This window comes from Cygnus olor, chromosome 2 (genome assembly GCF_009769625.2).
Source record: "Cygnus olor isolate bCygOlo1 chromosome 2, bCygOlo1.pri.v2, whole genome shotgun sequence".
Lineage (NCBI taxonomy): Eukaryota > Metazoa > Chordata > Aves > Anseriformes > Anatidae > Cygnus > Cygnus olor.
In genome coordinates, this window is record NC_049170.1 from 34,609,030 (window position 1) to 34,636,999 (window position 27,970).

At 42.1% G+C, this 27,970-nt stretch overlaps 1 protein-coding gene across 1 annotated transcript; it reads left to right on the forward strand.

Annotated features, from left to right (window-relative positions):
• Nucleotides 1–14,192: 14,192 nt before the first annotated feature.
• Nucleotides 14,193–22,964, forward strand: NPY (neuropeptide Y). The gene is made up of 4 exons (XM_040549110.1): nucleotides 14,193–14,351; nucleotides 14,524–14,711; nucleotides 19,572–19,652; nucleotides 22,676–22,964. Exons 2-4 carry the CDS (start codon nucleotides 14,524–14,526, stop codon nucleotides 22,698–22,700), a joined length of 294 nt encoding a protein of 97 aa, XP_040405044.1. The 5' UTR covers nucleotides 14,193–14,351; the 3' UTR covers nucleotides 22,701–22,964.
• Nucleotides 22,965–27,970: the final 5,006 nt, after the last annotated feature.

The window sequence follows — 27,970 nt, forward strand, 5'->3', positions numbered from 1 at the left end:
AAAATACCTTTTAACCTTTTCTTTCATTAATTAAATAGATTGAGTTCTTGCACTGTTATTAATAGATGCTTCCTCTATCTAGTTCTTTAACCTTTTTCAGTGCTGCCTTGATCCATCTCAGTTATCAACGTCCTTTCCGGGTCATGATACTCCAGTCATGGCTACATCGATGTTCAGAGCAAAACCAGGACCAGCTCCTCATCCTTTTGCTAGATGTGAGGTTCCTTTTTTGGCTGTAGAACTGAGCTAAGAACTCATGCTTCTTCCTGACTAATGCTCACACTTGGATGAGATCTCATATTCTTAAGGGACTCTGTTTCTCCAAACTGACTCCCCAGAGATGCCCTCCTTCCTTTGTTTCTAGACATAGGACTACCAGATGGACTTAATACTGTATTTTCTCTTCTGTTCACCTTGCCATGTGGTAAAATTTGGTTAAGCCCTGAGTGTTTGCTTTTATGCTCCCTGTTTTACATGCTTTCCTGCTGGCCTATATGTACATGCAAGAAAGCATGTGAGCATTTTTTTTGTGCAACAACATACACTACCTCTGATGCATCATAAAGCACCATAAATCCCCCTGCATCAGTCATCTATCATCTTAATTACATACTTCTCACCCAGTCCAAAGACACACAAATGTTATCTACAGTTCTCATCAATGATGACTTTATGTTTCCTTCCACATCTCAGGCAGAAAAGTTAACTGATGTAGGACAAAGACTGGATCCCCACTGAACCTCACTAAAACCACACATCTTTACAGTGATGTTCTGGTATGTAGCTGTTTGCCAGTTTTAATCCATTTAATGTTTGCAGTGTTGATTCATAGCATTCTTCAATCAATGTTTTTTTTTGCAATATATGGTACTGACTGCATTAAATGTCTTGTAGAAGCCCAAATATAGTGATACTACTACCTCTATCAGCAAATTTGTAATCTCAAAAGAGAAGGATATCAAGCTAGTTTGACAGGATCTATTTGCCAAAACCCCCGCTGAGTGACGATAATTATACTAACTCCCTTTTATTCTTCATTAATTGGGTCCTGTATCAGCCATTCCTTTATTTTGCCTGGGATTGATGTTAGTCAGTCTGACAAATCTTGTAATTACCTGAGTTGTATCCTTTATTCTCTAATTTATTTTTTTATTTTTTAAATACTATCATCACATTACTTTTTCTCATCTTCTGGAACTTCCCTGGTATCACAAGTGTTATTGAGAAATCAGCACTAATGGTTTAGAGGGTTTTTCATGTAGCTCCTTTTAAACTTTCATATGCTAGTTTTGAGACTACGTGCTATAAATATACCTAAAATCAGTAGCTCTTATTTGACTTCCTTCTGATATACTGCTGAAGTGAAAATTGTTCCATGATTTTCTTACGAAATGGTTGCATCACCCGATCCTTGGCCAAATACACAACAGTTATTTATTGAATACTTCTGCCTTTTCTGGATTATTTTTGGCAACATTAAATTTTAAGTTCTACTCTTAGGATTCCTTACTCCCTAATCCCTTGAAGTTCAAAGTGTTCTTCTGACTATTGTTAGCCCTATTTACCATAGATTTGCATATTTTTTCATCACCAGTTTTCTTGTGTTAAAATTTCTAGTTTATAATCTACAATCAAATATACATATTCACCCATTTTCTTTCTTTTGGCTTTTCTTTGCTTTTTATTTTGTTTTCAATCGTGGCCTTCACTTTTTGTAATAAGCAAAATTTGACTTTTAGCTGGTGTAATCTTGAACATCTCCAAGTGATCATTCACATTTTTCCCATTGATCCTTTTATCCTTAGTGATATGGACTCAGGAGGCCTAACAGCTTCCTTAAAAACTAATCCCAATGAATAAATGAAACGATAAATGAAAATAAATGAAACGAAATAAAAGCTAAGACTTCTGTAAGTGGCTTCCAAGAGGTGGCACCTGTCAGAGACTACCAGCACAAGGGAAGACTGTTTGTACAAGACTGCCCTGTTTTAAGGATGAGAAAACAGTTCAGCTGTGTGGACAAAAGTTGTGCTGTCCCCTTGGTTTCATAGCCAGGGAATTGCCTCCTGATCATTGTAGTTACTAATACAGATGTGGCCACTTCTACTATGTGGCTGTAAGCTATTTCCCTGCATGTGTCCATTGCCATTAATTGTGGGCAGGCAACTCTCAAAGATAAGCTTGCTGGATCTCAAAAGACATGACTTCTTCATAGGGACACCCCCAGTGTCTGCTGTCTAGGTAATGTCTGAGGAGAAACTCTCAGTGACCACATCCTTGCTGTTCCAGTCTGGCAGTCAGAATTTATCCTCACAGATTAGTATAGAAATTTAAATAGCAGGGTTTGTGTGAGCTTACTGTGTTTTGTCTCTACTGGTTTGTAAAAAGAGGAAGAGAAGGGGTGTTGATGTTGAGGCTTAGCTTGGCTTGTTTCTCTGTCAGAAGGGTCCTTCTTGGTAATGTCCCAGCAAGATTTACACTACCACTATAAAAACAGAGACAAAAAGCAACATGGAGGTTTGCCTTCCTCTGCTCCCTCCCCTTTCCAGGAGCAGGTTCATCAGTGCCTCATGGCATGGTGTGCCTCATGGTATGTGGAAGCGACATTATATACTTTAATAAAAGTTAAATGGGTCCAGGCCAAACCCCTGGAGACAACACCTTCCTGAGGGTTGCTAATCAGGCCCAGGCACAGACTTTTGCTGGTATAAATGATGCAATAACTGTTTTAATGTTAAGAACAGAACAAAAACCCAATAAACCATGTTGGAATGATGAGAGGAGCTTGGGATTAATTACAAAGAACCCATACAGAAATTGAGGAAAGTTAGATGGATGCTAGTGGGTGTTTACACAGACACCGTGACTTGGAGAGAGGTGCTCTGGGATGCTATCGTGTTGCATCTCACTACCAGTGGAGTCTTAACACAGCGAGAAGAAAATTCATCCATGCTATCACATAAATATTATTTCAACTGTTGATGATACTATTTTAGACCAAAGAAAACCTCACATGTTAAGCTGGGGAGGAATTCTGGATTCACCAATGGGGACAGCTGACCTCAGGTGTAGCTTTAATTTAGTGGGCTGAAAAAAAGCAAAAGTCTTGGCGCCTCAGTACTGCCTAAACTGGAACTGAGGTGGGATATGGGGGGCTAAGACATTGGGTGAGATTTAAATTGTGATTCTTTAGCAACGGGGCTGAAAATGCTAAGCCAATTGGTGGCTCCCTTTCAGTAACAGCAGACTTGTCAGTGCCCCTCAAGTTCCCCTGCAATTTGGAGCAATTGCCATTTGGTTGGGGTGGTGGTTAAACTCCTCCTGAGTCCTAGAAAGTTGGCACAGTGGGAGTATGCTGAACATGTTCACATGCAGGTTCACTGTGACGACCAGATTTTTAGTTTGGCCACTGCTCAAAGCAGAGTGAGTGAGAAAATTAAAGAATTTGACTCTCCAGCTCAGTAAGAAAGGCATTCTCTATAGGGAGAGGGACAACAATGTGTTCTGGATTTTGCTGACAGTGGATTTTTAAAATGCAAGAGGCATTTATATTTTTGGCATGCAGAGCATAAACCACCCCTGGAGCAAGGGTCAAGATCGAGGACTCTTCACATGTGTCAGAAGAATTTCCTCCTCCTCGGGAATGCCATTCATCCTGCTTTCCTCAGCAAGATATGAAAAATTCTGGTCCTTTGATATCACCCGCTATCTCGCAGTAATCAATCCCAGACAAGAGATTGCATTTTTACTGCATTCCAGCCCAGGGCAATTTGTTTTGGGAGCAAGTAGCTTCTTCCTGGCGCTGGTGTTTCCTGGTGCACAATCACCTCCAGGCTGTGCAGTTCATGTGGGACCATTCACTCACTCTGGCAGTGACGGTTTCAGGGGTTGTGCGCTGAGTTTCTAGTCCACAGAGAACATGGTATAACTGGGGATGCCTCTGAACTCCTATGGAAGACATCACAATTTTTTCTTCAAAAGGCACTGCTATTTGACTTTATTAGAGTATTTGCTTTTGATGGGGAGTGGGAGCATATTTTCCCCTGGCTAATTCAACACTCGGAGTTGGCATTTCTATTTTCATTCCTGCCAGGGCTCTGTTTGCAAAGGTTTGCCATCTCCCTCAGTTTTAGTTATCTGCCAAACACAGGGCTAGTTGTTTCCCCCTCACAGGGTATGGTGGAACTGAATTCACTGCTGTTTATGGGATGCTTGGCTACTTCACTAATGAGCAGCACAGACAAGCCAGCAGAAAAATATGGTTTCAGTGAAATTTACCCAGAGTCTGATGTGTAGCAGCACTGTTTTATCACATCAGCATTCAAAGCTGTTGATTAATGAGACTTTGGGAGTCCATCATGGGAATAATTTGTTCCTAAAAGCTGCAGAGAACTAGAAAGCCTCCCCAGTCAGATGGTGATGCCACACAGTAATGGGGATGCTTTTTTTGCACAGATCCTCTTCAGTACTTTACTTGGCTTAGGTTACTTACTCTTACTCGAGCTCTCTAGAAGGGCAGGGAGAAATTCTCTACATTTATGAGTTTTAGAAGATATGTAGAACTGGACAATCAGGCTCTGAGAGCCCCCTTTTTGTTTGTTTCCTATACCATACTTTTATGATCCTTCTTAACATCCTTATCGGGTCTAGATAGTCTGAAGGTGGAAACATGCTGAAAGCACTGGTTTCAAACAAAGTAAACACTAAGATTAAGGCTGCACCTGAAAATATATATCTGAAACTATTTTTTAAACATAGCTGATAGGAGTCTGCCCCTGATAAGGGCTGAGCAGGTAGCCATGCTGTAATTAAACAGGCTACCTTGTCCTGTTATACCGTATTTAAAGCTATTTCCATTAGCAGTTACATAGTCCGGGTGGCAGATGAATTAGTACGGTCTTTTCCAGTAGTGAAAGCAGCTATAACCACAAAATAAGCTAAAGGTTTTTCTGTGTGTTTCTATCTGTCTGCTTGGCTTTAAGGGGGATTTTCTTTGACTTTTGTCCACATATTGCTGCTACCTTACTAAAAAAGTCTAAAACATGATAATACAAATTCAATAATAATATCATCATGGCAATAAAAAAGTAATGTCATATTAATTTTGCACTGCAAAGTCAATACATTAAAAGCAGATGTGCTAATCCATTACAATGGTGAATCTGCCACAATTCAATAGCACCGCTGAGTTTGAGGAAGTTACAGTAGGGACTGGTTTGATCTAACACCTTTAAATAATAGATCATCTTTTGATCATGATTTTCTTCTACTTTGTAAAAAAAAATAAAATCATCTGGAATCTGGAAACTTCTGAAGAACAGGGAACCACTACTATTCTCTGAAAAATTAAGAGCAGGAGAAAACTACAGAAGTTATCCAAGCAAATCCCAGATGTATTTAGGCATCATGTCAGTTCTCATAACTGGGGAAATTTTGACTGGTTTTCCAAAGATTTATCCGGTCTGCTATGAACCAAATAATGTTTGGAGAATTACATTGTGCAGTTGAGATTTTGCTTCTTGGGAACAATGTTTTATTGGTTCCATTTGAAAATACTGTAGTGTGCAAATGATCACAGGTTTGGCAAGTTCTTTGCAAGGCTTTGTATTTATAAGCCCAGAAACAGATGTGCAGATAATTTCAGAGACATGCATACTTTATATGGTTGCGGACAAATACTGTGGGGATGGGTACTTTAGAAAAAAATCAGATCTGTGAGTATCCTGGACAGCTTTCCTCCAGCCTCTCTTGTTATGCTGGAAACCAACAGAATTCATTAAGAATCACTAAAGTATACCGATCTGCACTGATTTCCTATGATATTTATTTGACTAGGGATTCTTTGATCCCTGTGTAAAAATGTGAGTTTTGTGCTAACAGACTTGTTGTGAATGAGCACTGGCTCTTCTGCAGTGAGGTGACAGTCTCAGGTTGCCGGGGCTGGGAAATTGCTGGGGGGTTGTGCAAAGTGCTGGTAACTGACAGCTTAATCACATCAGTTGCTTCAGACATACACGGGCAACAAATGGGAATGGAAGGATGAAGCCTGTGTAAACAAAAACAGTGCTATCTCATGTCAAGACCTTTCAAGATTCAAAGGATGGACACCCTATGCAGGAAGTCTGTGCTTTGCCAGGTGTAGTTTGCAGAGCAAAGGCCAAAAGCTGTACCAAAATATTCTCCTGTGAAGCTATTGTTTGAAGCTTTCGAAGATCCGAGCAGGGTCATTCCCTGGTCTGGTGTCTTCTCTGCAGGCCATCCCTCCACTCTCTGCAGAGCCCTGCTATTGCACGTGTAGCACGGCTGGCGGCATGCCACCTTTGACTTCCAGCCTGCAGCTGATCCCTCCAACCTGCCCACACTGATGCTCCCCAGAATTTAGCTCCCTTTCAAGCTCTCCAGCTCCAGTAAAGCCGTTTGTCTTTTCCTGCTTTGGGTGGAGGTTAGAGTTATGCAAAGAGGGAGCCAAAAGTGTTTAAGGCTGTTCCTTCTCTCCAGGGAGAGTGTACAAAGAAAGGCATTTCCGCGAGATCTTAACCTCAATTATAGTCAACATGATTACGAAGTGGGAGACTTTCTGCATTTACTTATGCGGTCTCTCAGCAGGCAACAATTGACAGGTGAGGTTACAGACAGCACAGTGGTAGGCTGAGGGGCAACATTCTTGCATGGTTGCTTCTATTTGCATAAAGAAAATCACTGCTAATTTTAATAAATCATGTACAATGTTAGTAAATAGCCACATATTGTCAAACGACAAGCAAAGGAAAAAAGAGTGCATGTATGTACATCAGGCAGAATCTGTTTTCAGTCATGTTCATGGAAGATGTGTTTTGATGTACTTTATCGGGGCTTTAGTGCCTGACAGGAAGTTGTGTGAGTCGATTAAGAGGAGATAACAAGAACTAAAATATGAAATATATAATTAGTTGTAACACTATGAGAACTTTTAAAAAGCAGTATGTTTCAAGGCTAGAGTTTGTAATCCTTATTCTTATGCTTGTCATATAAAAATAAGCCTGCCCTTGCCATTACAGCTGCCATGCTCTTATGCTCCAAATTGCACCAGTTAGTGAGAAAAAACACACAACACAGAATAATGGATAAACAAGTCTCTGTTTCTGATGCCAGAATTCTTGAATTAATGGCTGAACTTGGAATTTATTTGATGGAGCTCATCCATTTAGGATGAATGGAAAGCTGCTAGCTAAGCTGCAGGCAAATTGTCCAAGGCCGGTGAACCCCTAAGACCGTTTGGACATCTTTTTAGGAGAGAATCCAGATGTTTCGATTTGTCCCTGCTCTATGAGACCAGCACAGACTGCATGATGCTATCCTAAGTGCATGACCCTTTCCTAAATCCTACACATGTCATTTCAAAACTGCATGTCAGGGTATAAATGAAGAATGATCTCTAATGTGGACAACTGTTGTGGTCCTCTGTGCTATCTAAGCCCTTGTGATGGCTGAGGATTCCCTGTCACCAAAGCATGTTTTCTTCTTGGTTTCTTTGACTGTGCTCAATTGGGTAGTCTACTGTCTCTGTGTTTTTGGACAAGGAGAGAGGAGCATCTTCCAGAGGGGTCCCAGTTGTGGTAAATGGTTATCTTAGGTGAAACACTCTGAAGCTGCCTGCCTTTTTCTTGTTTTGACCTTTGGGCCTGGACCACTTAAAGCAGGAGCCTTCTTTTTAGATAGCCAAAGCTAGCAAATCCCATCCTGTATTCCCATTGAATTAATCAATCTATCACTCTTGCCTCCAAGTTTAGATCTGCTTTTTAAAGTTCTTCAACTTTGGCACTGGTGGTTTCCTGTGCTACATGCCATGACAAGTTATAAAGCATTCAACACATACAAAATTATGAAACCATACGGGACAGTTTACTCTCAGCTGTGTCAGTGTTGCAGGACAGGAAGCAGAAGTGATTCTAACTGTTCTTGGACTCTGAATCTGCTGGGAGAGATTTATTTTTTTGTCTGTATAATATCCACATTTTAAGAATAAGGATGTTTTTCAGCTCCAGTGCCTTGGATGGAGATGAATTCATTTCTGTGCACGTATCAGTAAGTGGTAATATTCTACAAATGAACACACATAGGAGGGTTTTTCAGAAGCCTTTGCAGATGTCTTTCTTATATCTGCTTCTCTGATTTACTCCCTGCAGGTAAGATGTGTGACAGTCCTCTACATGACTGTGATTGGATTTCTTCAGTCCTTGGCACAATCCCACCAACCCCTGCTATCTCTCATGTTTCAGGCAAGTCTTTGCTGTTCCCTTTTCAGGCAGTCACCTCAGCACAATCTTATAGTGCAGCCTGTTTGGACTTCTCTCACTTCTTCTCCTGTTTCCCTCCTTAACAGGATTGAAGTCAAGATGTACACCGCGGCAGAGAATGGTTATTTCTAGTAGCTCTGGTTGTCTCTAAGTCATGACAGCTTTGCCAACTTTCCCATCTTACATGCATGAAAAATCACTTTCTCTCAGTGAGGATATTTTTTTCTTTCTGATGTAAACACTGTTTTTTTAAACTGCTATCTTCTCGTAAGCTGTTCCTTACTGACTTTGGTCTCAGCAGTAGACATGTTGCCAGAGGTCATGTTCTGATCTCCATCCCACTAATCTCTCCTTGTTTTTCTGTTGTCCTGGGGGAGTGGGAAAGGGAAGAAGGTATAGCAAAATGAATGTCATTACAGTTGCAAAAACTGTTTCTGGCTTTGCAGTTTATGTGAGTATTGTGTTCCTGTCAAAACTGAGTATTGTACCATGAGTCCTCAGGACAATTTCTGATGGCCCTCTGACCTTGTGGTGGCATTTCAGAAGTCTCTCTGGTTCTGTTTTCAGAAGTAAAAAACAATCAAACATCAACTTTAATTTTAAGATTCCACTGAAACCAGGTTTTATTTTTCTGGTTTCCAATCATATGTTGCAATGATTGAGAGTCAAATGTTTGCAGGGCCCTTGATGTGAACAACATGGATTTAAATAGCAATGAATTTATTCATGTTCCATCCTGGGTCTGCAGCTCACAGTCAAGGAGCTGTATGGGAGCTGTTCACACATCACCAGAAGTGGCTTGTGTCAAGGAGAGCCACCTTTCCCTTTCCCTGCTGGAGACCAGGAGGTGCCAGGCAGATGTGTCTGTGGCTCGGTGGCAGTGGTGCTCCTCAGCTTGGTGCCTTAGTACCACCCACCTCCCCAGAACCCAAGAGCTGGACCGCCTTGGGGCTGGGGAGAGGGGACATGTGGGGGCAGGTAGTCATGTCAAGGTGGTAACAGAGGGACAGTGCCAGCTGATGACTTCTATTCCTATCCTTTTTTTGGACTGACTCTCCATGGACACCCTAGTGAGGTGAGTGAAGTCCTGAGTGAAGGTGAGTGAAGTGAAGTGAGGTGAGTGAAGTGAGGTGAAGTGAGTCCTCCTAGGCTTTAAGCTTGGTTAGTTCCCAGATCTGCTTCCTTGTGCTGCCTAAGGATGCTGGTGAAAGACGAGAAGGGGACAGAGCAAGAATGAGCAGCTGTGAAAGGATGGTACTGATTTTTTTTTTTGGGGTGCAGTTTTGTTTTCAGCTGGCTGGAAGAGACTGTGACCAACTGAAAAGCTTAAACTGATCTTCGAATGCCTGGTGGTATCTCTGGTCACTTACTACGGACACCAGCTCGAGGAAGTAGAGTTCAGTTCGAGAGAAACCAGCTGGATGGTTCCTCACACCACCTGCAGGAGGGCTGTGGGACTGGCACGGGAGCCTGGTGATGCTCGGAGTTTACGATGATGTGCAAAACCTCGGCTGCTAGTTAGGATGTCCCTAACTGACAGTTTTCTGGAGGATGGGAAAGTGTACTGAGAAAATAGTGTAATGTGCTTTTCCTGTCCTGACAGTCTTAGAAGCCTGCCTTTTAGGAGTCACTGAAGACAAGACAGACAGGCTATTGGCTTGATCGATGGATTTTCCTTTCTCTTATGCTTTCATGTAGTTTGTCTTTAGCCAGAGCCCTAATTTTGGTGGAGTATTATGAACCCACTTAACATTTGCTGGATTCACAAGTGTGCCTCTTGAAAATGGTACTACTACCAAGCAGCTAGGAGGGCTCGTTGCTCCAGGATTACAGGATGTTCTGTTCAACTCTTAGGGATATGTACAGGAGAGGTGAATAAAAGCACTGAAAGGAGCCCATAAAATTTGGAAATGCGGGGATTGGTGTGATGCATCAAAGTACAATGAGAAGCTTTTCTTACAGTGTTCCTAAGCAGACTGAAATCAGCAATACTGTAAAGTGTGTGAGAGCCTGATTCTGTGAGATTAACAGGCCAATTTTCTGTCCAAATAGGTTCAGATAAATTCATGTGACTACCGAGTAATTATACAGTGCTTATCTGACTGAACTTCCAGTCCTAAAGATTCAGCATGTCTGGAAGGTTTGCTCAGCTATGGAAACCTTTAGTGAGACATTTCAACTGCAAGAGCACAGCCAACATCAGCTGATAACATCTGCCATTTCCAGGTCCCTAGTATCTCACAAATCTTTTCCTCCTGGGGCTCCAATTTTTAACACTTTCCTTGTACTAGCAGATTAGTCTTGATCTTCTATTTACAGCAAGGACTATTAGTGGGCTATTAGGGAATGATACTTTAGGATCACTGATGCCACGATACTTTGTTTCAGTGCGAAAATGACATTTTGTATATTTATAATAATTAAAAAAAAATAAAAATAAAGTTCTAAAAAAAATAAAGCTCTAATTTGTTGCCTACCACAAAAAACACGCTATAAATAATATTCTGTCCAAACTTAATCACACTAATTTTAGTTTTAATTAAAACAAATATGGCTTCAATGCAATCATATCTATTTCCAGTAACAAATGACTTGATTTTTTTCACATTTATGCTGTTTCTAGAACAAGATTTTTAAATGTTGATATGTTCTCATGAAGTGTTCATGTTCGTAGTGTAGTCTGATGTTTGTAGGCTAAACGGCTGTGTATTGAGTCTGTAAATGCCATGACTCTAAAACATAGATAACATTTGACTGTAATATTCTTTTTCATTTTTTTTTCTCCCTAGTGATGTACCTGGCATTGATACGTGCTAAGAGCTTTGAAACTCCTGCACTTCTCTCCGAAAACTGGTTAAATACCAAAGGAGCTCTTGACAGCCTGGCTGTGGTGCTAGGGGTAGCACAGCTGCAAGCCCAGATTGTTAAATAGGTAGTGTTGGTGGCCACTTTAGCTTTGTAGCCCTGTGCCCATACTAAACTTGCTTCCTGATGAGGGGAAACGGTATCATGCCAGGTTCATTCAGAAAGGGTGAGAATGCTGCACAGAGAAACGTGGCTGCATTGCTGAGGGTGGTGGTGGGAATATCTGGCAAAGATAAGATAGGAGTATCTAAGAGCTGCCATTCCTGAGCTAGGTCTGTGTCTTTCATCTTTCCCTCCTCGGCTGTGTTTTTCAACCCCATTCAGTTCTTCCTGACTTTCTTTATCAGCTCTTCTGAGTCTCTCCCCTTTCCAGCTACTCTCACTGCATTCTTACTCACCTTTGTAGCCCATCCAAAAGCTGCTTGTGGTAAAAGCAGCTCTGCTGTTTGTCAGAATAAAAATGCCTGCCTGCTTTGTGTGATGGCAACAACACTGGGCAAGCACCCATGTGGAGTAATCATCAATGGGTGCCAGCAAAGGTGCAGGAAACCTTGATTTTGGAAACCACTTATAGACACCCATTAATATCCATGAGACCCAGGGATGCTCAGTTTCAATGAAAAATCAAAGTGTGCAGGAGCCTATGTATGCCTGTAACTTTAGCTGTAGGGGCTGTTTCATCAATTAAAAAATGCCAGTGTTTGCTGCATTGGGATTATACCAGCTAATATACAAAGGATCCAAAGTACGCTTTATCCATGTTATTTATGCTTAATAATGTTTTATGGTAGTAACTGAATGAGCCAGTATGGACTTGTGGTTTTCAATGCAGAAGAAGAGAGAGATTTTTTTCCTAATGGAGCCAAATGAAAATTTCCATACTCAAGAAAGCTCTAAAGTGTCTGCTTAATCTTAAAAGATGAAATGGTACATAAGCACACACCTGAAGCCCAGCAGTGCCTTGATACTGTTGCAGAAATTGGCACAGTGTAAGGCCGTGTTTCTTTCCAGACCATAGCCTTTGAGGGGATGCTGAGAGCCGCTTAAAGCAGCAGCAGAAGTTAACACTGGAGTCATTTCCTTCTAAACCATTTGGATTGCAATTTTGGATTCAGTGTTTTGGGTTTCCTAAACTGAATGCTGGAACTGCACGAGTGTCACTCTGAAGTTGTTTTGACAAGAGTGGGGAGGTTTGGCACCTCATAAACCTTTACACCACCCAACACAGGGGTACGAGGCCAAACTCAGCACAAGCCAGGAGGCAGTACTTCATCCAGAGGTCAGAAAAAAACGGTGAGCTGGCTGGGGTCCTGTTGCCCCTGGGAAGAAAACCTCTCCATGGGTGCGAGGTGGCTGAGGCAGAATCAGGCTGGAGCTTTGAGTGCTGCAGTGGTGGCACACCTTCCCACTGCTTCAGTGCCCAGCGCTGCCCCTGCCTGTCCCCTATGTCCCATAAAGGCAGATCAATGCCAGATTTAGATTGGGCAGCTTGTTGGATTCAGGGCAGCAAAGGGAAAGTGAGGGAGGGCATCTGCAGTGCCACCAATGTCAGACCGCTTCTGTTGAGTCAAGAGGACAATGCGAACACCGACATCTTCAGTGGTGTTGCAGGAGTGCTGCTGGTGGGAGGACAAGGCACAAGGGGCCACTTGGTGGGGTGTGATGTCAGCCTGTCCCCAGATGCGCTGAAATTAGGAGCTAGACTTGCTGGCTGTGCCATGGAAAGTTCTTCACACGCATTAAAATTCTCCAGTCAGCATGTGATAAAAGACAGCCTGCAATCTTGCTGTAAGGTTTGCGGCCAGTGCACGGTTGAGTCATGAAGAGTTCAAAATACCTCGACATTAAGAGCTCTGGGATTTTCTTTGCATCCGTGGCTTGAGATGGACGTAGTCCAGTGAGCTTTCCTGCAAGTTGCAAGAGCCATTTATTTGATAGGCCTTCTTCAGGCAATGTTGAAATTAAGTTTTTGGAGTGATGAAAATGATTCCTGGCTTTGCTCTTGCCTGAATATAATTTTTCAGAATATGCTGTATTACTGTTATTAAAGCAATAACTGCATATGTTAATAACCATAGTAATTAATATCTACATTTGTAGTAGTATGTATGATACAATTTTAGAATATGTCTTAGTATTCTGTCAGTATGTCTAATGTTCTTACTTATGTGGTTATTTTACCTTCAAATTACAGTAAAAATAAGATCTGTTCGGAGTCATGATTTGTCATTCCAACTGGAATTAGTCATTGGTCACCAAGATGCTAATCAAATTGCCCGTTTCTAAAAAATTAATTTAATTTTAGTAATATGTATGAATAGTTTCCAACTCTACCGAACTCTTTAGCAAATTCAGAAACTTTGTTTGGGTTGGATTGATCTTATCCAACTTCAGGCACTCAGTTAGTCGGGTGTCTCACCCAGCCCCATCACCCAGGCTGCAGGCAGTGGACAAGGGCATGTCGCTGGGAGATGCCTCCACTGTAGGAGGCCTCAGCTCACCGTAAGGATGCCCATCTCTCTGAAAGGACTCGAGGTCTGGACGAGATCAGGCAGACACCTAGATGGGGCACCTCGGCTAGATCAGCCCCTGTAGTCCCACACCTGTGAGAAGCTGCTGCGTAAAGGATTCAGCAGCGGTCACCCACCATGGGTCAGGACACGATCCCATGGCTCTGGTGGGCTTTCCTGCGACGTGTTGCTCAGGCACATAAATAAAACACAATAAAATCGCTTGAGAAAGTCCCCTGGACACAGGTGTATGGGACCACCCGGGCAGAGCGAGCACTGAGGTACAACTTCACTGCTGCAGCAGGTGACCCTCAAGACTGATCTATTTAGTAGGCATGAGACTGTGGCACCGATGTGGCATTTCTGGACTCTCCAACCCTTCTTATAAACCTCCTCACATACTTCCTTGCCTTTTTTTTCCCCCTCCCTCCCTGCCGGGGCGGCGGAGGCGGCCGCCCCCTCGGTGCCGCCGGGCGGGGCCCTCCCGGGGCAGGGCGCGGGCGGAGGTTTGGGGGAAAGGGGGGGGGGGATAGAAGGGGGCCGGGACTACCGAGACGTGGTCGCCCGAGGCCCCTCCTGCCTGCCAGGGAAGCCTTAAAACAGCCCGGCGAGGCGCGGAGCCCCGCACTCGGGAGCCCCGACCCACGGGCACAAGCGCCTCGCCTCGCCCGGAGCCGCTCCCTCCGCTGCAGCCGCCACCGTGAGTACCGCGACGGGGGGGACACGGGCATGGCGATGGGACATGGGACATGGGCATGGGGATGGGGACGGGGATGGGGACGGGGGTCGCGGGGCTCGGCGCCGAGGGGTCGTCCGCGCTGCTCCGCCGTCGGGGCGGGCGCTGACGGCGGCTCTCCCCCCACGGCGTGCAGATGCAGGGCACCATGAGGCTGTGGGTGTCGGTGCTGACTTTCGCCCTGTCGCTGCTCGTCTGCCTGGGGACGCTGGCAGAAGCGTACCCCTCCAAACCGGACAGCCCCGGCGAGGACGCCCCCGCAGAGGACATGGCCAGATACTACTCGGCACTGAGGCACTACATCAACCTCATCACCAGGCAGAGGTAGGTGCCGGGGCCCTTCTCCTCGGCGAGGTGGAAGGGAGGGATGTGGGGTGTCCCCTCGGAGCCGGGGGTCTCGCCCTGCTTCCTTCGGGGTGAGGGGGAACCACCGGCAGGGAAAGATGCAGGGGTCGTGCACCCTCTGAAGAGTGCGAGTCCTGGGACTGGAGGTGGATTTCCACCATCCAAGTTGGCAGAAAGGGCAGGGTGTCCATGTCCGCAGGGCAGCGTGCATGCGGAGAGCCCCCCAAAACTGAGGGAAAATGAAACTCACCCCAGGGAGGGTGAGGTAGGGCAGGAGGAGCAGTTTCGCGCTTCTGTTGCTGCCGCTGTCTCTAGTGAAGATTTTGCTGGGAAAAAAGTTCCCCTCCGTCCTTGCTGAGGAGTTGTAGTAGTTCAGACGCTTTATAGTTTGTCAGCTACTTAATACAGCAGCGAGTGCCAAAAAGCCCGTTCGTCCTAACAAAAACTCTCTCAAGACCACAAACAAGAACCCATGCCCAAGCTGAAAGAGGAGTGAGTGTGACCCAAAGCTGCCTTGCTCTGAGCTGGGTTTCTGAGGATGACTGCGCTGCATACAGTGGTAGTGAATGTTCAGTCTGAAAAAAGTGAAACTTATGCTATAAAATCATTTTCTTTGGGAGCGTCTGTCCAGTTTAGACTGATTAATAGAAACGTCCCCTAAGGTCCCTGAACAGTGTGTGACCCAGGAGAGCTTTGGTGCATTTATTTATTTGCTTAATACCAAAAACAGATGAGAGATCTATAATTAGGCTTTCATTTGTCCCCATAGCAGTCTGAGGAATTAAATTAGAAGGGAGGCTATCGTGTAGCTGAGAGCTTTCCCAGCAAACCCATGACATTGTCTGCCAGTGTGCTAATGCCATAACACAGATGAAGAGGCTGACAGAACAGCAGCTCTTCGATCCTGGACTTTTAAAGCAATATTCACAACCAGCTCATGTGTGCGGCATGCTTCTGTGCATTAGTCTCTGTTCTCATAACTTTTTGTCTAGATAGCTACTAAAATAATCTGCTCTTCAACTTCTGCCCCTGCTGCCCTTTTCCCTTGCGTGCGGTGGGATCTCCAGGCTGGGTTCACATCTCTTCCCTTATTTCTTTTGTTTCTGATTTGAAAGGTGGCTTCTGTCTAAAACCAGGTCGCATTAAAGAGCAAACAAAAGCAAACAAACCAACCCCCCTTCTATATTCATCCGCCACTGTGCATTTGCTTTAATTTTGACTGTGCAGCTTTCTTTTCTCATGCCTGGGGTGCAAGTCTGCAGCTCGGAGACTGAGACTGATTTCAGTCTCATGGGTGTGTTTGGGTTCTGAAGTGAACCAAAGAGTTGTTGCTGATGGATGAAACAATTCAGAATTTCAATTCTATTGTTCAGGTTCAACCAATATTTCCTCCTCCTTACTCCCTTGCCCCCGTTTCATATTTAAGGGGAACGGAATTGACCTGGAATTAGAAGAACACTGACAGCTAAAATCACCAACTTCATGGTACATGTTTTAAAGTTGCTAGATAGCTTAGCTTAAGCAAACAAACAAACAAAAGTGTGTTCTTTCTGTTCTGTGGTGAATTAACAGCACAGAAATAAAGTGACAGCTCCTGGGGGTTCACTGTTTTGGCAGTGACAGTCACTTGCAAAAGGAATCAATAGTTTTATAAGCATTTTGAATGGATCTAAAAATTTGATTCATTCAGTCTGTTTCAGATGTGCTCAAAGCTTACTTTTTTATTAAAGCTTCTTTGGCTCTACCTTTTGTGCTTGGTGCCACTTGGGAGCCCTGTAACAAGGGGAAATGGAGGGTCCTGGGGGCTGGCTCTGCTCCTCCTGAGGACAGGTGAGCCGAGAGCTGAGTAGATAGAGCTGGTGAGATGAAGCAGTGAGAGTGCGCTGGGAAAGGATGAGATTGATGCTTTTTTTTTTTTTGCTCTCTTCAGCTTCATCTGTCTAGTCTTCTTTGATGTGCATGTGATTATGAATAACCTTCTGGCACATCCTCCTGACTGCTGCTTCTGGCCTAACAACAGCGTTTGAGTGTCATTCCCTGTGAGCAGCCGTGGCCCACAGGGTCTTCACTCCAGCTTCCATGAAGCTCCTTCCAAACCATCTTTCTCTTCTTGTCTTTAGCCCTTGCCTGTGTGTCTGCTTTGCTCCCTCTCTCCTTTAGGGTCCTTCTCATTCACATCCATCTCACTTGGCTTTAGACATCTGGGCACATCAGCTTTATATCCCTTTGAGGACAGTTGAGGGAAATAGGTACTTGTAGCCCGCAAGTGACCAGGCCTCTTTCAGTCCTGAATGAGATCCGTTGTTCCCTAGGTGCAAGATCTTCGCTGTTGGTAAGGAGAGCCTAGGGTGACCCGCACAGACTCCTGCAGCCCTGCAGATGTCCATGTGTCTTTGGATTAATCCCACCTCTGTCCTAAAAAAATGTCCTTGCCACATACCCCTCTGCTGCACTGTTGAGGGGGCTTTCTTCAGAGCACACCTTTCCTTGAATAATTTCTCCTGCTGCTTGGTACTACCTCTACACCCTGTCACCAACAGGCCCTCTTCCCTTCATGTCCCCCATAGCTTGTTCTTGCATCTCCTCTGTGTTGTAGCAAAACAGTAAGGCCACTCCTGCTGGAAACAGCCTGAACCATAGGCAAGGCAGGGAATATCTGAAAATGTGTCTGACTCCGGCAGTACTGATGCCCCCACTTCATGTCAACACCTTTAATGTGGAAGGGAGCAGATCCTGAGCTGAGCATAAACCTGACCAGGTGTTTTCAAAGCTTTGAGTCTGATTCTCCTAAAACAGAAGATACTTGATAAAAGTGTTCCCCAGATGCCAAGTGAAGGCCTGGCTTTCTGTGTTCATATTATCTCGGAGCTGTGCAGGGTTGACAAGGAGCAAGCACAAAGCAGCTGGAGCGAAGATCTCCGGAGGCATCTGCTTCAACAAGAAGAGATCAACTTCTGCATCAAGGCATTGCTTTCAGGGCTGTTCACGACCTTTTTTTTATTATGGCTGTAGCATGGTCGTTTCCCAGTGGCAAAATTACAGGGCAGACTGGAGGCTCGGGAGGAACGGCTGCTCCATGAGCACTCCAGTTGGTCGCAGCCAAGTGTCACCTCGTGTGCTGCTTTGTGTGAGGACAACGTGGGTCTGTCCTGCACAGGTAGCAGCACTACTCTTGCCATACTAAAGGGACTCATATAAAAGGCAGTAGTAGTTCTTCGCAACTGAGTCTTCTTCAATATTTGACCAAATCTCTGGTCTTCTGAGGGTTGCTACCCATTTCTTAATCAGAGAAAACTTTCTGAGAGATTAATAGATATTTTGCCCAAGCATAAGCTGCTGGAGCAAGTTGTTGGATTTGTTAAATAATGTTTTAAAAACAATGGCAAATTAGATTCCCCCTCAGTTGAAGCCCAGGTTGCGTCCATATTAATTGAAGTAGGGTACTAGAAGGAAAGAAATCCCTTTGTGGTGATGGAGTGCAAGGCATTTTATTCAGCATTATTCTTGATTGCAATATTGTAACAGCATTTTACCTTCTTTCGGTCAGTTTAGATTAAGAAATTTACTTTAAAAATCTGAAACTTATACTTTGTCTTTCGGGGGGACATGGGAGGCACTAAAATGATTACGGTGAGGCAAGAATACAAAGAGTAATAAAATGGTTAAGTGAGGTACGTTTCCACTGCTAACTTTTAAAATATAGTTTATATTGGGAAGTTTTTTCCTCAAAAATCTAGATCGAGCCATTGGAGAAACGACTTGATAGCCATGGATAAAATCTAAGTCCTTAATTACACCTTTGACTTCTCTGGAACCAGAATTTCACTCAAGTGGCGTTCACAAAGCTATTATCTGTTAATGTACTTTGTGATTCAGACTAATTACATACACAAGTTACAAACCGTGATCTTAATTCTTTCCAACCAAGGGAGCGTTTGCTTACAGTTATCACTGTTAAGCTAATGAATCCTTATAGTGATGAAGTGTCTGTCAAGCTGGCTGCTCAGTGTTGCTTCTGTTTTCTGAGAAAAAGAGAGCAAATTCCTTGCTAGAACCTGGAATTGCAGTATTTTATCTGTTGAGCAATGTATGATAAAATATCCATGATTAAAACAAACAAACAAACAAAAAAACAAATAGAAGGACAGCCATTGTGTAGGTGTAGGACATAGGTTGCAGGTGATATCTCATTTAAGCAAATTCTGGTTCGGAGAGTTTTCTCTCCCATAGGCACATAGTTCAAGAGTGGTTATTGCCTTGGTTAGCTTAGTTTTTACGACTTAATGTGGTATGTGGTAGGCATCCCCAAATGTATTAGCTGCCTTTAAAAAATCTTGGCCAATTCTTTATATACTATGGCTTATCTGAGTTTTGTTTACTATTCACAAAATAGATAAATTGACTCCTCATTTATGTAATTTCCGATGAATGAATAGCATCTAAAACAATGATAAAGTTTATGAGATGATGGAACCGGGTTTGTAGGCAAAAATGACGTGCTTGGAGGTCGTGTCATAGTTTTCTTCCCCTTTCTTCACGCTCACATCAGTAAGGTGCAAGGTCCTAGAATATCCAGGAGCAGGGATTGAATCAATAAATATTCAGAGTTTCTCAGTACTATCATATAACATGATAATGGAAAAAATATATTGAAAGAAATACTGAAGAACGAACATTTTCTGACATGACTAAGTCAAGTTAAGTTAAAATACTTGCTGTGAAGTTTCCTTTATAGCATCTCTATTGAGTTTTTCTGAGATTTGCCTGATGGTTCTCTACTTAGTTTTCATTTTTAAATGCTGAAATATACAAACATACCTTTTTTTCCTCTTTCCTTAGGTATGGAAAGAGATCAAGCCCAGAGACACTGATCTCAGACCTCTTGTTGAGGGAAAGCACAGAAAATATTCCTAGATCCAGGTATGTGTGAAGATATTTTGTGGTGGCTTTCATTTTTCACTTGCATATAATAGTTTTGTCCATTATCAATAAACATGATTCACAGGGAGAAAACGCTTGCCACCAACAGCTGGATAAGCATAACTAAATCCTTTGTTTTTAAGAGCTAGAGCCATCTTATGAATGCAAGTAATGCCATACCAGATATGATAAAGTCCAAGCTCGTTATTTTCCTCTTTTGGGAACAGGCAATACTGGCTGTCTGAAGGGAGAGAAGCATTCCCATAAAAGTTACCCCTTACTGGGCTTTATTGCAATAGAAATTACAGAATTGTACATTGATGCCTGATGGTGATTCATTTACATACTGGATCCCCAAAGATGGCATATATTTATTCATTTGCTACTCAAATGGGTTTACATTTTTGCTTTAAAGATGTGTGAGTGGTGAGTATGCAGATATATTAACTTATACACAAATACAAGGCTGTGATTGATCTTTCTATTTCACACTACTTTTGTACCTAATGTTTTGCAAAGTGAAAAAAAAAGGCCTTCATATTCCTAATTGCACTTGATTTAAAAGAACAGTAGTGTTTCAAGCAACAGTGGGATTTCAAAGGTATGTACTATATTTTTCTAGGTAGGGAATGACACATTAGCTGTAAAGTAAGATACTATATTGGTGACTACAATTTACGCAGCTGTGAAAATTTTATTTCCTTTTGCCTATGCTGAAAAAATAAAATACTTTTTTTTTTTTTTTTGGGCTTGTGAAAGAAAACCTTAGTTTTAGTCACAGGAAAGCATGAATAAGCTCAGATTAAGCCTTTACCGAAAGTCTGATGCTTGCTGATAATACTTCTGCTGCAGAAATAAATGTTTTATGCAGTAGTCATCTCAGGAGTCTACAATCTCTGTATTTTCATCAGTTGAGCAAGGCTAGATTAAACTAGTCGAATACTTGACTGGAATAGTTTGTAGCAGTGAACTTTTGGGCATGATCTTGTCACTGAGAGGTGACCAAAATTTTGACTGCCATCAGTGGGTTGTCCATGAGACTCACAGTTCTATGCATAGGGAAAACGTTGACTTGGGTTTGATGACTAACCACAGCTGTTGGGAAATGGTTTTCTCTGCAGATGCTTATATAAAAAAACTGCATGGAGTGCAGTGAAATGTTTGAGGCTATTTTGTATTTTGTAACGATAAGGCAGAATCCTCATATAATGGGAAATTTCCGCTGCCATGAATTTGAGGCAACACAGAGGGTAGTACAAAGTCTAATACTCTCTGCAATTTTCCCTCCTTCACAACAGAACTTTATGGTTGTTATTGTTTCAATAATGCTATTTATAACACGCCAGGGAGCTAAGACTCATGAGCAGACTAACAAACTAGTATGCATTTAAGATCAAGAATTGATGAGAAACAGATTTTTATCTCATACCCCCCTGTAACAGCACTTTAAACTGAGAAAAAAACATGGTGTTTGTCATTCGTCGATGACAATTATGTGAGTACTGGGAACAATGATGTCTAGTTTCCTATGGATATGTTTTCTAGGATAAAAGCCAACATGGATTCTGAACCCTGCTCCAGCTTTCCCCCCCATGTGAGGATATATCTTATTTCTGTACAGTCCTGTGTTTGATGGCATATCAGGAACTTACTATCTCCAAGATATCTGTACCTCTCTCTGACTTGGTGAAAATTGTCCAATGGGTTGGACAGCTCGGGGGGTTAAGTTAGAGGAGCCCCGCAGGGGTGGACACACATCAAATTTGCCCAAGTACAGTGTGGTTGCATAAACATTCCTCCTGGAGGCTTCTAGGCTAAATGAATTAAAGGCAGGCTGTTATTATTCCGAACTTAAATTAATGAAGTACATGTTTTAGAAATATTTATACACAGCCAGTTATGGTGCAGATGTAATTTCCAGTCAGTGAGTCAGCAGCAGAAGACACATTTCATGCGATCCCTGAAACTGAACATTGAGGTGTTAAGAAACAGCTTAACTGTATTCAGCCTGGCTGGCTGAGTTCAACCCTTCACTTTCCCCGACTAAAATATGCCCCATAGCATTTTGCAGTCTGGGTGTATGTCTGAGCACCCAAAGAAAGTTTAGAGAGATTCTTATGGAAACCAGGTGGAAATTAGGAAGTTTAGGAATTAAAAAAAGGAAGCACCTTGACCTGAGTATAAGTAAGTTTTTATAGCAAAAGTATGAGGGGATGTCTTTCTGATCTTGTGTATCCTATGGAGTCATGACAAAATTTCCAATTCTCAATAACACTATGCATCCCCTCTAATACTGCCTCTTTGAAAGTTAAGTGTCTAGTGCGAAGTAGCTGTCTAGGCTCCCTTTGCAGTCAACTGGAGAGATGACTATCTCCAAAATGAGCCATTCCATCCCCAAACAAGCAGGATTAGTAGCCCTCTCAAGGTGCCAGTGTCTCTCCAGTGACTGTGGAGACAGACTGGATCTTAAGACTAGACACCCAACTTTTAGATAGCAAAAATTATGGCAAATCCACTTCTCCAAGTCTCTCTCCATGTTCTCCCACTTGCTGGACATCTTTCTACATAGCCAGAACAGCTATTTGCAAGCAGAGGACCTCTAGATCAAATCCTGCACTCAGGACCCCTTTCATATATTTCAAATGTTTGATGTTGAGCAACAGAATATGACGATAATATTTTAGGATGGTTTTAGGATAGATACTTTGGTTTTGTTTGAGGGTGCTAACAGCATGACATGATTTTGTTTGCCTTAGTGAATTCTCTTTGAAAACCATTTACTCCTGATTAAAATCTAAAAATCTCTCTTAAAAATATGTTTGTATTTCACCATATCATAGTTTTCTAGATTTTGGCCACCCAAGATTGCTTTGTTTTGATGGGAGTCTTCAGCTGCAAATGTGAATGAGTATTCCTTATTGGTACTATTATTAAAATGAAAATTTTAAGTAGTTCTAACTTTGGATTTCCCAGAAGGGACTTTAAAATGTGTTTAATAGGTTTCTATTCATAATATGTTACAGGTTTGAAGACCCTTCGATGTGGTGATGGGATTTTCAGCACACCGTCAAAACTTTTCCTAGTTTTCAGTTCATACTCCACTCCTCTGAAGCGAATCATAGTGTCATTCCCAGTGCATGCAGCCATTGTACTGAATTCTGTAGAGTTTTTCCCTCATCATATTTGTATATACCTTTATTTAAATAAATTATTTGTGCATTCCAAAATACAACATACTAAATGAAAACAAGCACTCCTGTCATTGGTATAGCAAAGAATGGTTTTAAACAATTAAAACTGAATTATAACCTCCCTGCAGTCTAAAGTAGTATGGACAACAACACTGTCACAGTTAATACAGTAATTAGTATGCAAAGTAATATAAAGGCATCATTTACAGAGGCCTCAAACTCCACTCAGCTGTTGGATTTATACAAAACTGTTTAAAATAATTTATCATGTACCACATAATTTAGGAAAATACTATTCCGAGAGGAGATTACTCAGAATCACCATACTAAAAACTTATTAAGTATGTACATTGACAAATGTATTAAAATTGAATTTCAAAATACAAAGGAATGAAGTGACGGCTTAATTCTCCTAACTCCTCCAAACTGGTTTGAAGCCTGGGTGTAAGCCTGAACCAATAATTTTAAATGAAACAGGTATAACATTTTTGTTTTGGCAATATGCAAAGCAGCAGAAAACAGTATCTAAAGTAACTCATAACATAGGACAATTGTACAGCCACTTGTGCCAAAAAGGAGACATCTAATATTGCTTAAATTAATGGACATGCTGCTTAATCACAGGAGCATGCTGGTAAATTACAAGCCTTTGGGTACCTGCACTCTGAGCACTTCTCTCATTTGGAGATATTCATAGTTTGTTTTCACCACAAGAATGTACCTGGAGAGGGACAAGGGGAACTGCCTTCAGATTTTTTTTCTATCTTTTTGATGAATTTCATCACTAACCTACTAAGGAAGTTACTTATATGTAAAGACTTCTGAGGAATGCCCCAATGTTTTTGTTCAAAGTAACATAATATAATGGAAGTATGCGTTACCCTTGTTCTTAAGTGGTTTTAATTCAGAGAGACTCATCTTGCAGTATGATCATATGCAACATGGCACAAATGCTGATTCTTGGTTCCTGATATAAAAGCACAATTCCTTTTCTTTAGACACCAGAACTGGATATTGTGTAATAAGGCATATTAGATGTTCCAAGTTGGAAAATAATCAGGATGAATGTTAATGCATTTCCATCTCATTCCTGATGTTTAAATGTTTTCACATGGCTGTTGCCCCCAGGAAAGATGCATCAGTGCAAGTCAGTTCCAGATCCTTACAAACGCATGCTGGGTGTATTCACAAAGCATTACCAGGTTCCCAGGACTTGCCAGCTTTTGTGATCACACTTTCTTCAGTAAAGCATAAAATATTTTTTTCATTTTTGTAAAACATCTAGATGTCGCTTGAATGGGCAAATTTTGCCTTCAGCAGCAGTATTTTCACTTACAAGCTTGGTGATGGGTTTCACAGTTAAATCAAGAGGAGTAAGAGCAGTCCACCAGTGGCACTAATGGACATGGTTTAGTGGTGGGACTTGGTAGGTCAGGTTTACGGTTGGACTTGATGATCTTGAAGGTCTTTTCCAACGTAGACGATTCTATGGTTCTATGATAAAAATGTTTGGGGCCCCCTGTATAAACCACTGCCACCAAAGGCAGTAAAGTGACGCTGTTCAGAGGGACTCCAGCCACAACTTGCTGGTGCCACAGGAGTCTATCAGTTGCAGGCCAGGACCTGCTGGCTGAGAGGCCACCATATGGTGCTTCTTGGAATAATTATTCAAAAGAAAACTGGAGATTGGTGAGGTACCTGCTATATTTTATCTCTAATTCCTGGTTATTCCAAGTAACTATACACATATATTAATGACTGCATAAATGTTAAAATCTGTAGGTGATACACTAAACTCATGTTGCTTAGCACTGTCATTGCAAATGTGCCCTAGTGGAGAAGGAAAGAGTTAAAGGAGAATTAGTGTATGCTAATTGCTCATGCTGAGCAGTTCCACTCCATTACCTGAATTTTCTTGAACTTAAAGAACACCCATGTGTGTAGAAAAACTAGAAAACTCTAAAAAATACCAGGTTTATTATTAATGAGCTGTAAAAGACAGAGGTGAGGCAAGGCAAAAAAGCAGTCACACAGCATATATCTATCCACACCATACTATGATTTTCTTTCTAAAACCTTCCTGTCCTGGCAGACACAACCTCAACAGAGAAAGCCAACGTGCTTAGGGCTTACTTTCCTTGTGTACTTCATATACCATTCTTGACAACTACGACATTGAAAATATTGGATCAGCTCCCCAAACTGCAGGATAGGCTTAGAAAAATGAGCTGTGAGATGAAGATAAATGCTGGATTCGTTTGGCTTGGCTTCCATATTTTGACTTTAAGCTTAACCTTTTCATCTTTTTCTCTTTAACCATGAGAAATAGAGCCTTGTTTCTAAAACAAAGGCTGAAATTTATGTCAGACTCTGAGGAAGTGCCAGGAAAAACAACAAAAAGTGAGAACCATAGAAATATTCTGTTGTTTATTTATTGAGGGTTTGAAATTGTAAGTAATGTACATAGATAGGTGTAAAACATTTAAAAGGCAGTCCACCTTTACCTTTGGCAATTTCTGTAATATATGTCCCTGAGTTACACCCAATTTTGATTTAACAAATGAGGGAATCCAGATACTCCCATAAAACCGTATATCGTCTCTTCTAAGACAGGAAATTCTCTCTGTTCTTTTCTCTCTCCATCCCCAGAAAACCAGTCCATCACTATGCTTTCAGCTCTGGAAATCTTCTGTGCCAAAATACACAAATGTTTAGTCCTCTGATGGCTATTCCCCTTCTCTCTGGCCATGGAGTGAAACGTTGTTCCTGCGGCTGGTGACAGACCCAATTGAAATTGTGTAGGTGCCCATTACTCTGCTACTGTCCCCCTTCTTGATGGGAAACAGTCACCCATCAAGCCGAACTTTTCTGTACGTGTCATCCAGGAATTGGAAACCCTGATTTGGTGGTGGGCAGAGAGCATGGACAGCCTTCTGCAGGCAGGGCAGCTTTGCTCTGCCAGAGCATCCTGAACAGGGTGGCTGTGACTGGCTGGGGAGGAGAGGACAACGCCACCACAGCTTCCACCACGAGGAAGTAGGGAGGTACTGGTGCTGTAAAACTGGAGGGAAGTGCAAGCAGGTGAGGTAGACAAGGTAGGAGTGATCTTGATAGGTATCCTGCCCTCAAACCAGACCCTAGACAAACATTTTAAAACAAAAGTCAGAAGAAGATATGCCAGAATTTATTGTGACAGTCTGTGTTTGTCTTTTGAGATTTTTCATTTACAGCTTGTGAAAAGCTGAGGTCAGAGAAAGGAGAAACAACAGCATACCAGAAATGAGCAGCTGTGGCTTTGTAGTGGCAAAGTCGAGAGAACGGTGCCTTGTGTACATTTCCAAAGCAAACTGTTATGGGAAGTGGTACTCTTTGCTTTACTCTGAACAGGTGCTTTACAGCCCCCTCCCTTTAAAAGAGGTAAACAGCACTAGGTTAAAAATACATGACCAAAAAATAACCCTAGTAAAGTTAATTCCTTTTGGAAAGACTTTTGGTTTTTGAGTGTTAAGGAAAAAAAAAACAAAAAAACATAAAAATCTTGGGAAGTATTTCCCAGAACAGATTTTCTTTCATGAATTTGTGTTTTCTCTTGAATTAAAAAGCATTTTGATTACTTTCAAGGTTCATAATATTCTTTTCTAAATCATAACTGAGAGGAAAAATGCCAACATGCTTCTTCCCACTGCGCACAACTGAACTATTTCACAAACTTAGAAAAACTGGACATTGATACTGTTCCAGTAATACTCAGCAAGGTACTTAAATTAATATTTTCTAAATTTAATCCAATATTAATTTTGCAGAATTTTTTTTTGGACAAAGAATCCAAATCTGTCTTGAGATCTGCACGTTGTATGTCCAGGAATAGGAGACGGTAAAACTACATGGGACTGTGCTCATTTGTATATACACAGCTCTGAAAAACAGCTTTCATGGGTGTGAAAGTATTCCCTTTACAGGAGACATGATTTGGCAAAAAGCAAGTGGTTTATGTCAATCTCTGTGCTGCCATCTAAAACAGATGGTTCTCAAAAGCAAACCAAAATTATGCCAGCTGTAAGATAGCTGGGATATCTTGTGTGTGAACCAAATAGATGGACTGTGACCAAAGAAAGTGGTCCATATGGATTTCAGTGAAATAAGAAAACAATGCAAAAATCTATCCCTTGGGGCCAGCTTCTCACAAAGCCCCAGGGTTACAAACATGTATCAGCCCTCCAGCCCATAATTCACAAATCCTGAGTTATCACTGAGTTTGAAATCCTGTCAGACCTGGTTGTTTAATTTAACATTTAATAATAGTTTCCTAATAATAAGTTATCAGAGTAATTTAACACACACCACTAATGTAAATTAAAAAAACCTCCTGCTTCATGTTGCTGATTTAGTACCCTGTGTGAGAAATTGCACCTGAGTGGAAATTGCCTAACTAATGCAGCAGTTCACATCAGGCCAGCGTATTTTATTATCTGGCAATATTGTTATCAGTCATTTATTTATCTGTATTACAGAAGCACCTGGGGACTCCAGATACGGGGCTCATTGTGCTGTGGTCTGTAGAATTATAGTAAAGAAAAAAAAAATCATCCTACACTGGAGAGGTAATTCATCCAAATGCAAAGAAAGAAAGTGGGAGGAAACTCGGGCTAAGAATTAAATATGATGGGAAGGATATAGCGGCCCTACTTTTAGAGTCACTGATTACAATAATTAACAATGTGCTATAATACATGTAGCCCAACATTATCTTGTTTCCAGTTCATATGTATGTTTGCTGAGCTCGTCGTAATCCAAGTTATTTGCTTTTCTCTAACGACCAGCTCTTTGCAAGGCCAGAGCCCTTCCAAGCTCTGTTTCTCCTGGATCTGCAAGCAGCTCCAGCCTCTGCCCATGATGAACACCCAGCCCCAGCCCTACACTCGCTGCAGGCTGTGAACTTGCCCTATGCTCTGACCAAATTCCAGATTTTAAACACACCCCAGGGCAACCCAGTCCTGAAGGCGCAGGATGAGCCCTGGAGGCATCCTGCCTTTGAAAAAATGGGGTTGATGGGAGCAGGAGAGCCGTGAGAGGGACTTGTGGGAACTGCTGCTGGTGCTGCAAATCAGCAGCCTCTCCCACAGCTAC

Excerpts from the sequence above, each read along its gene's own strand:
- NPY (XM_040549110.1), top strand. The coding sequence starts at position 14,524 with ATGCAGGGCACCATGAGGCTGTGGGTGTCGGTGCTGACTTTCGCCCTG. Across the intron at positions 14,712-19,571 it reads AACCTCATCACCAGGCAGAG|GTATGGAAAGAGATCAAGCC; the intron begins GTAGGTGCCGGG and ends CTCTTTCCTTAG. Across the intron at positions 19,653-22,675 it reads GAAAATATTCCTAGATCCAG|GTTTGAAGACCCTTCGATGT; the intron begins GTATGTGTGAAG and ends AATATGTTACAG.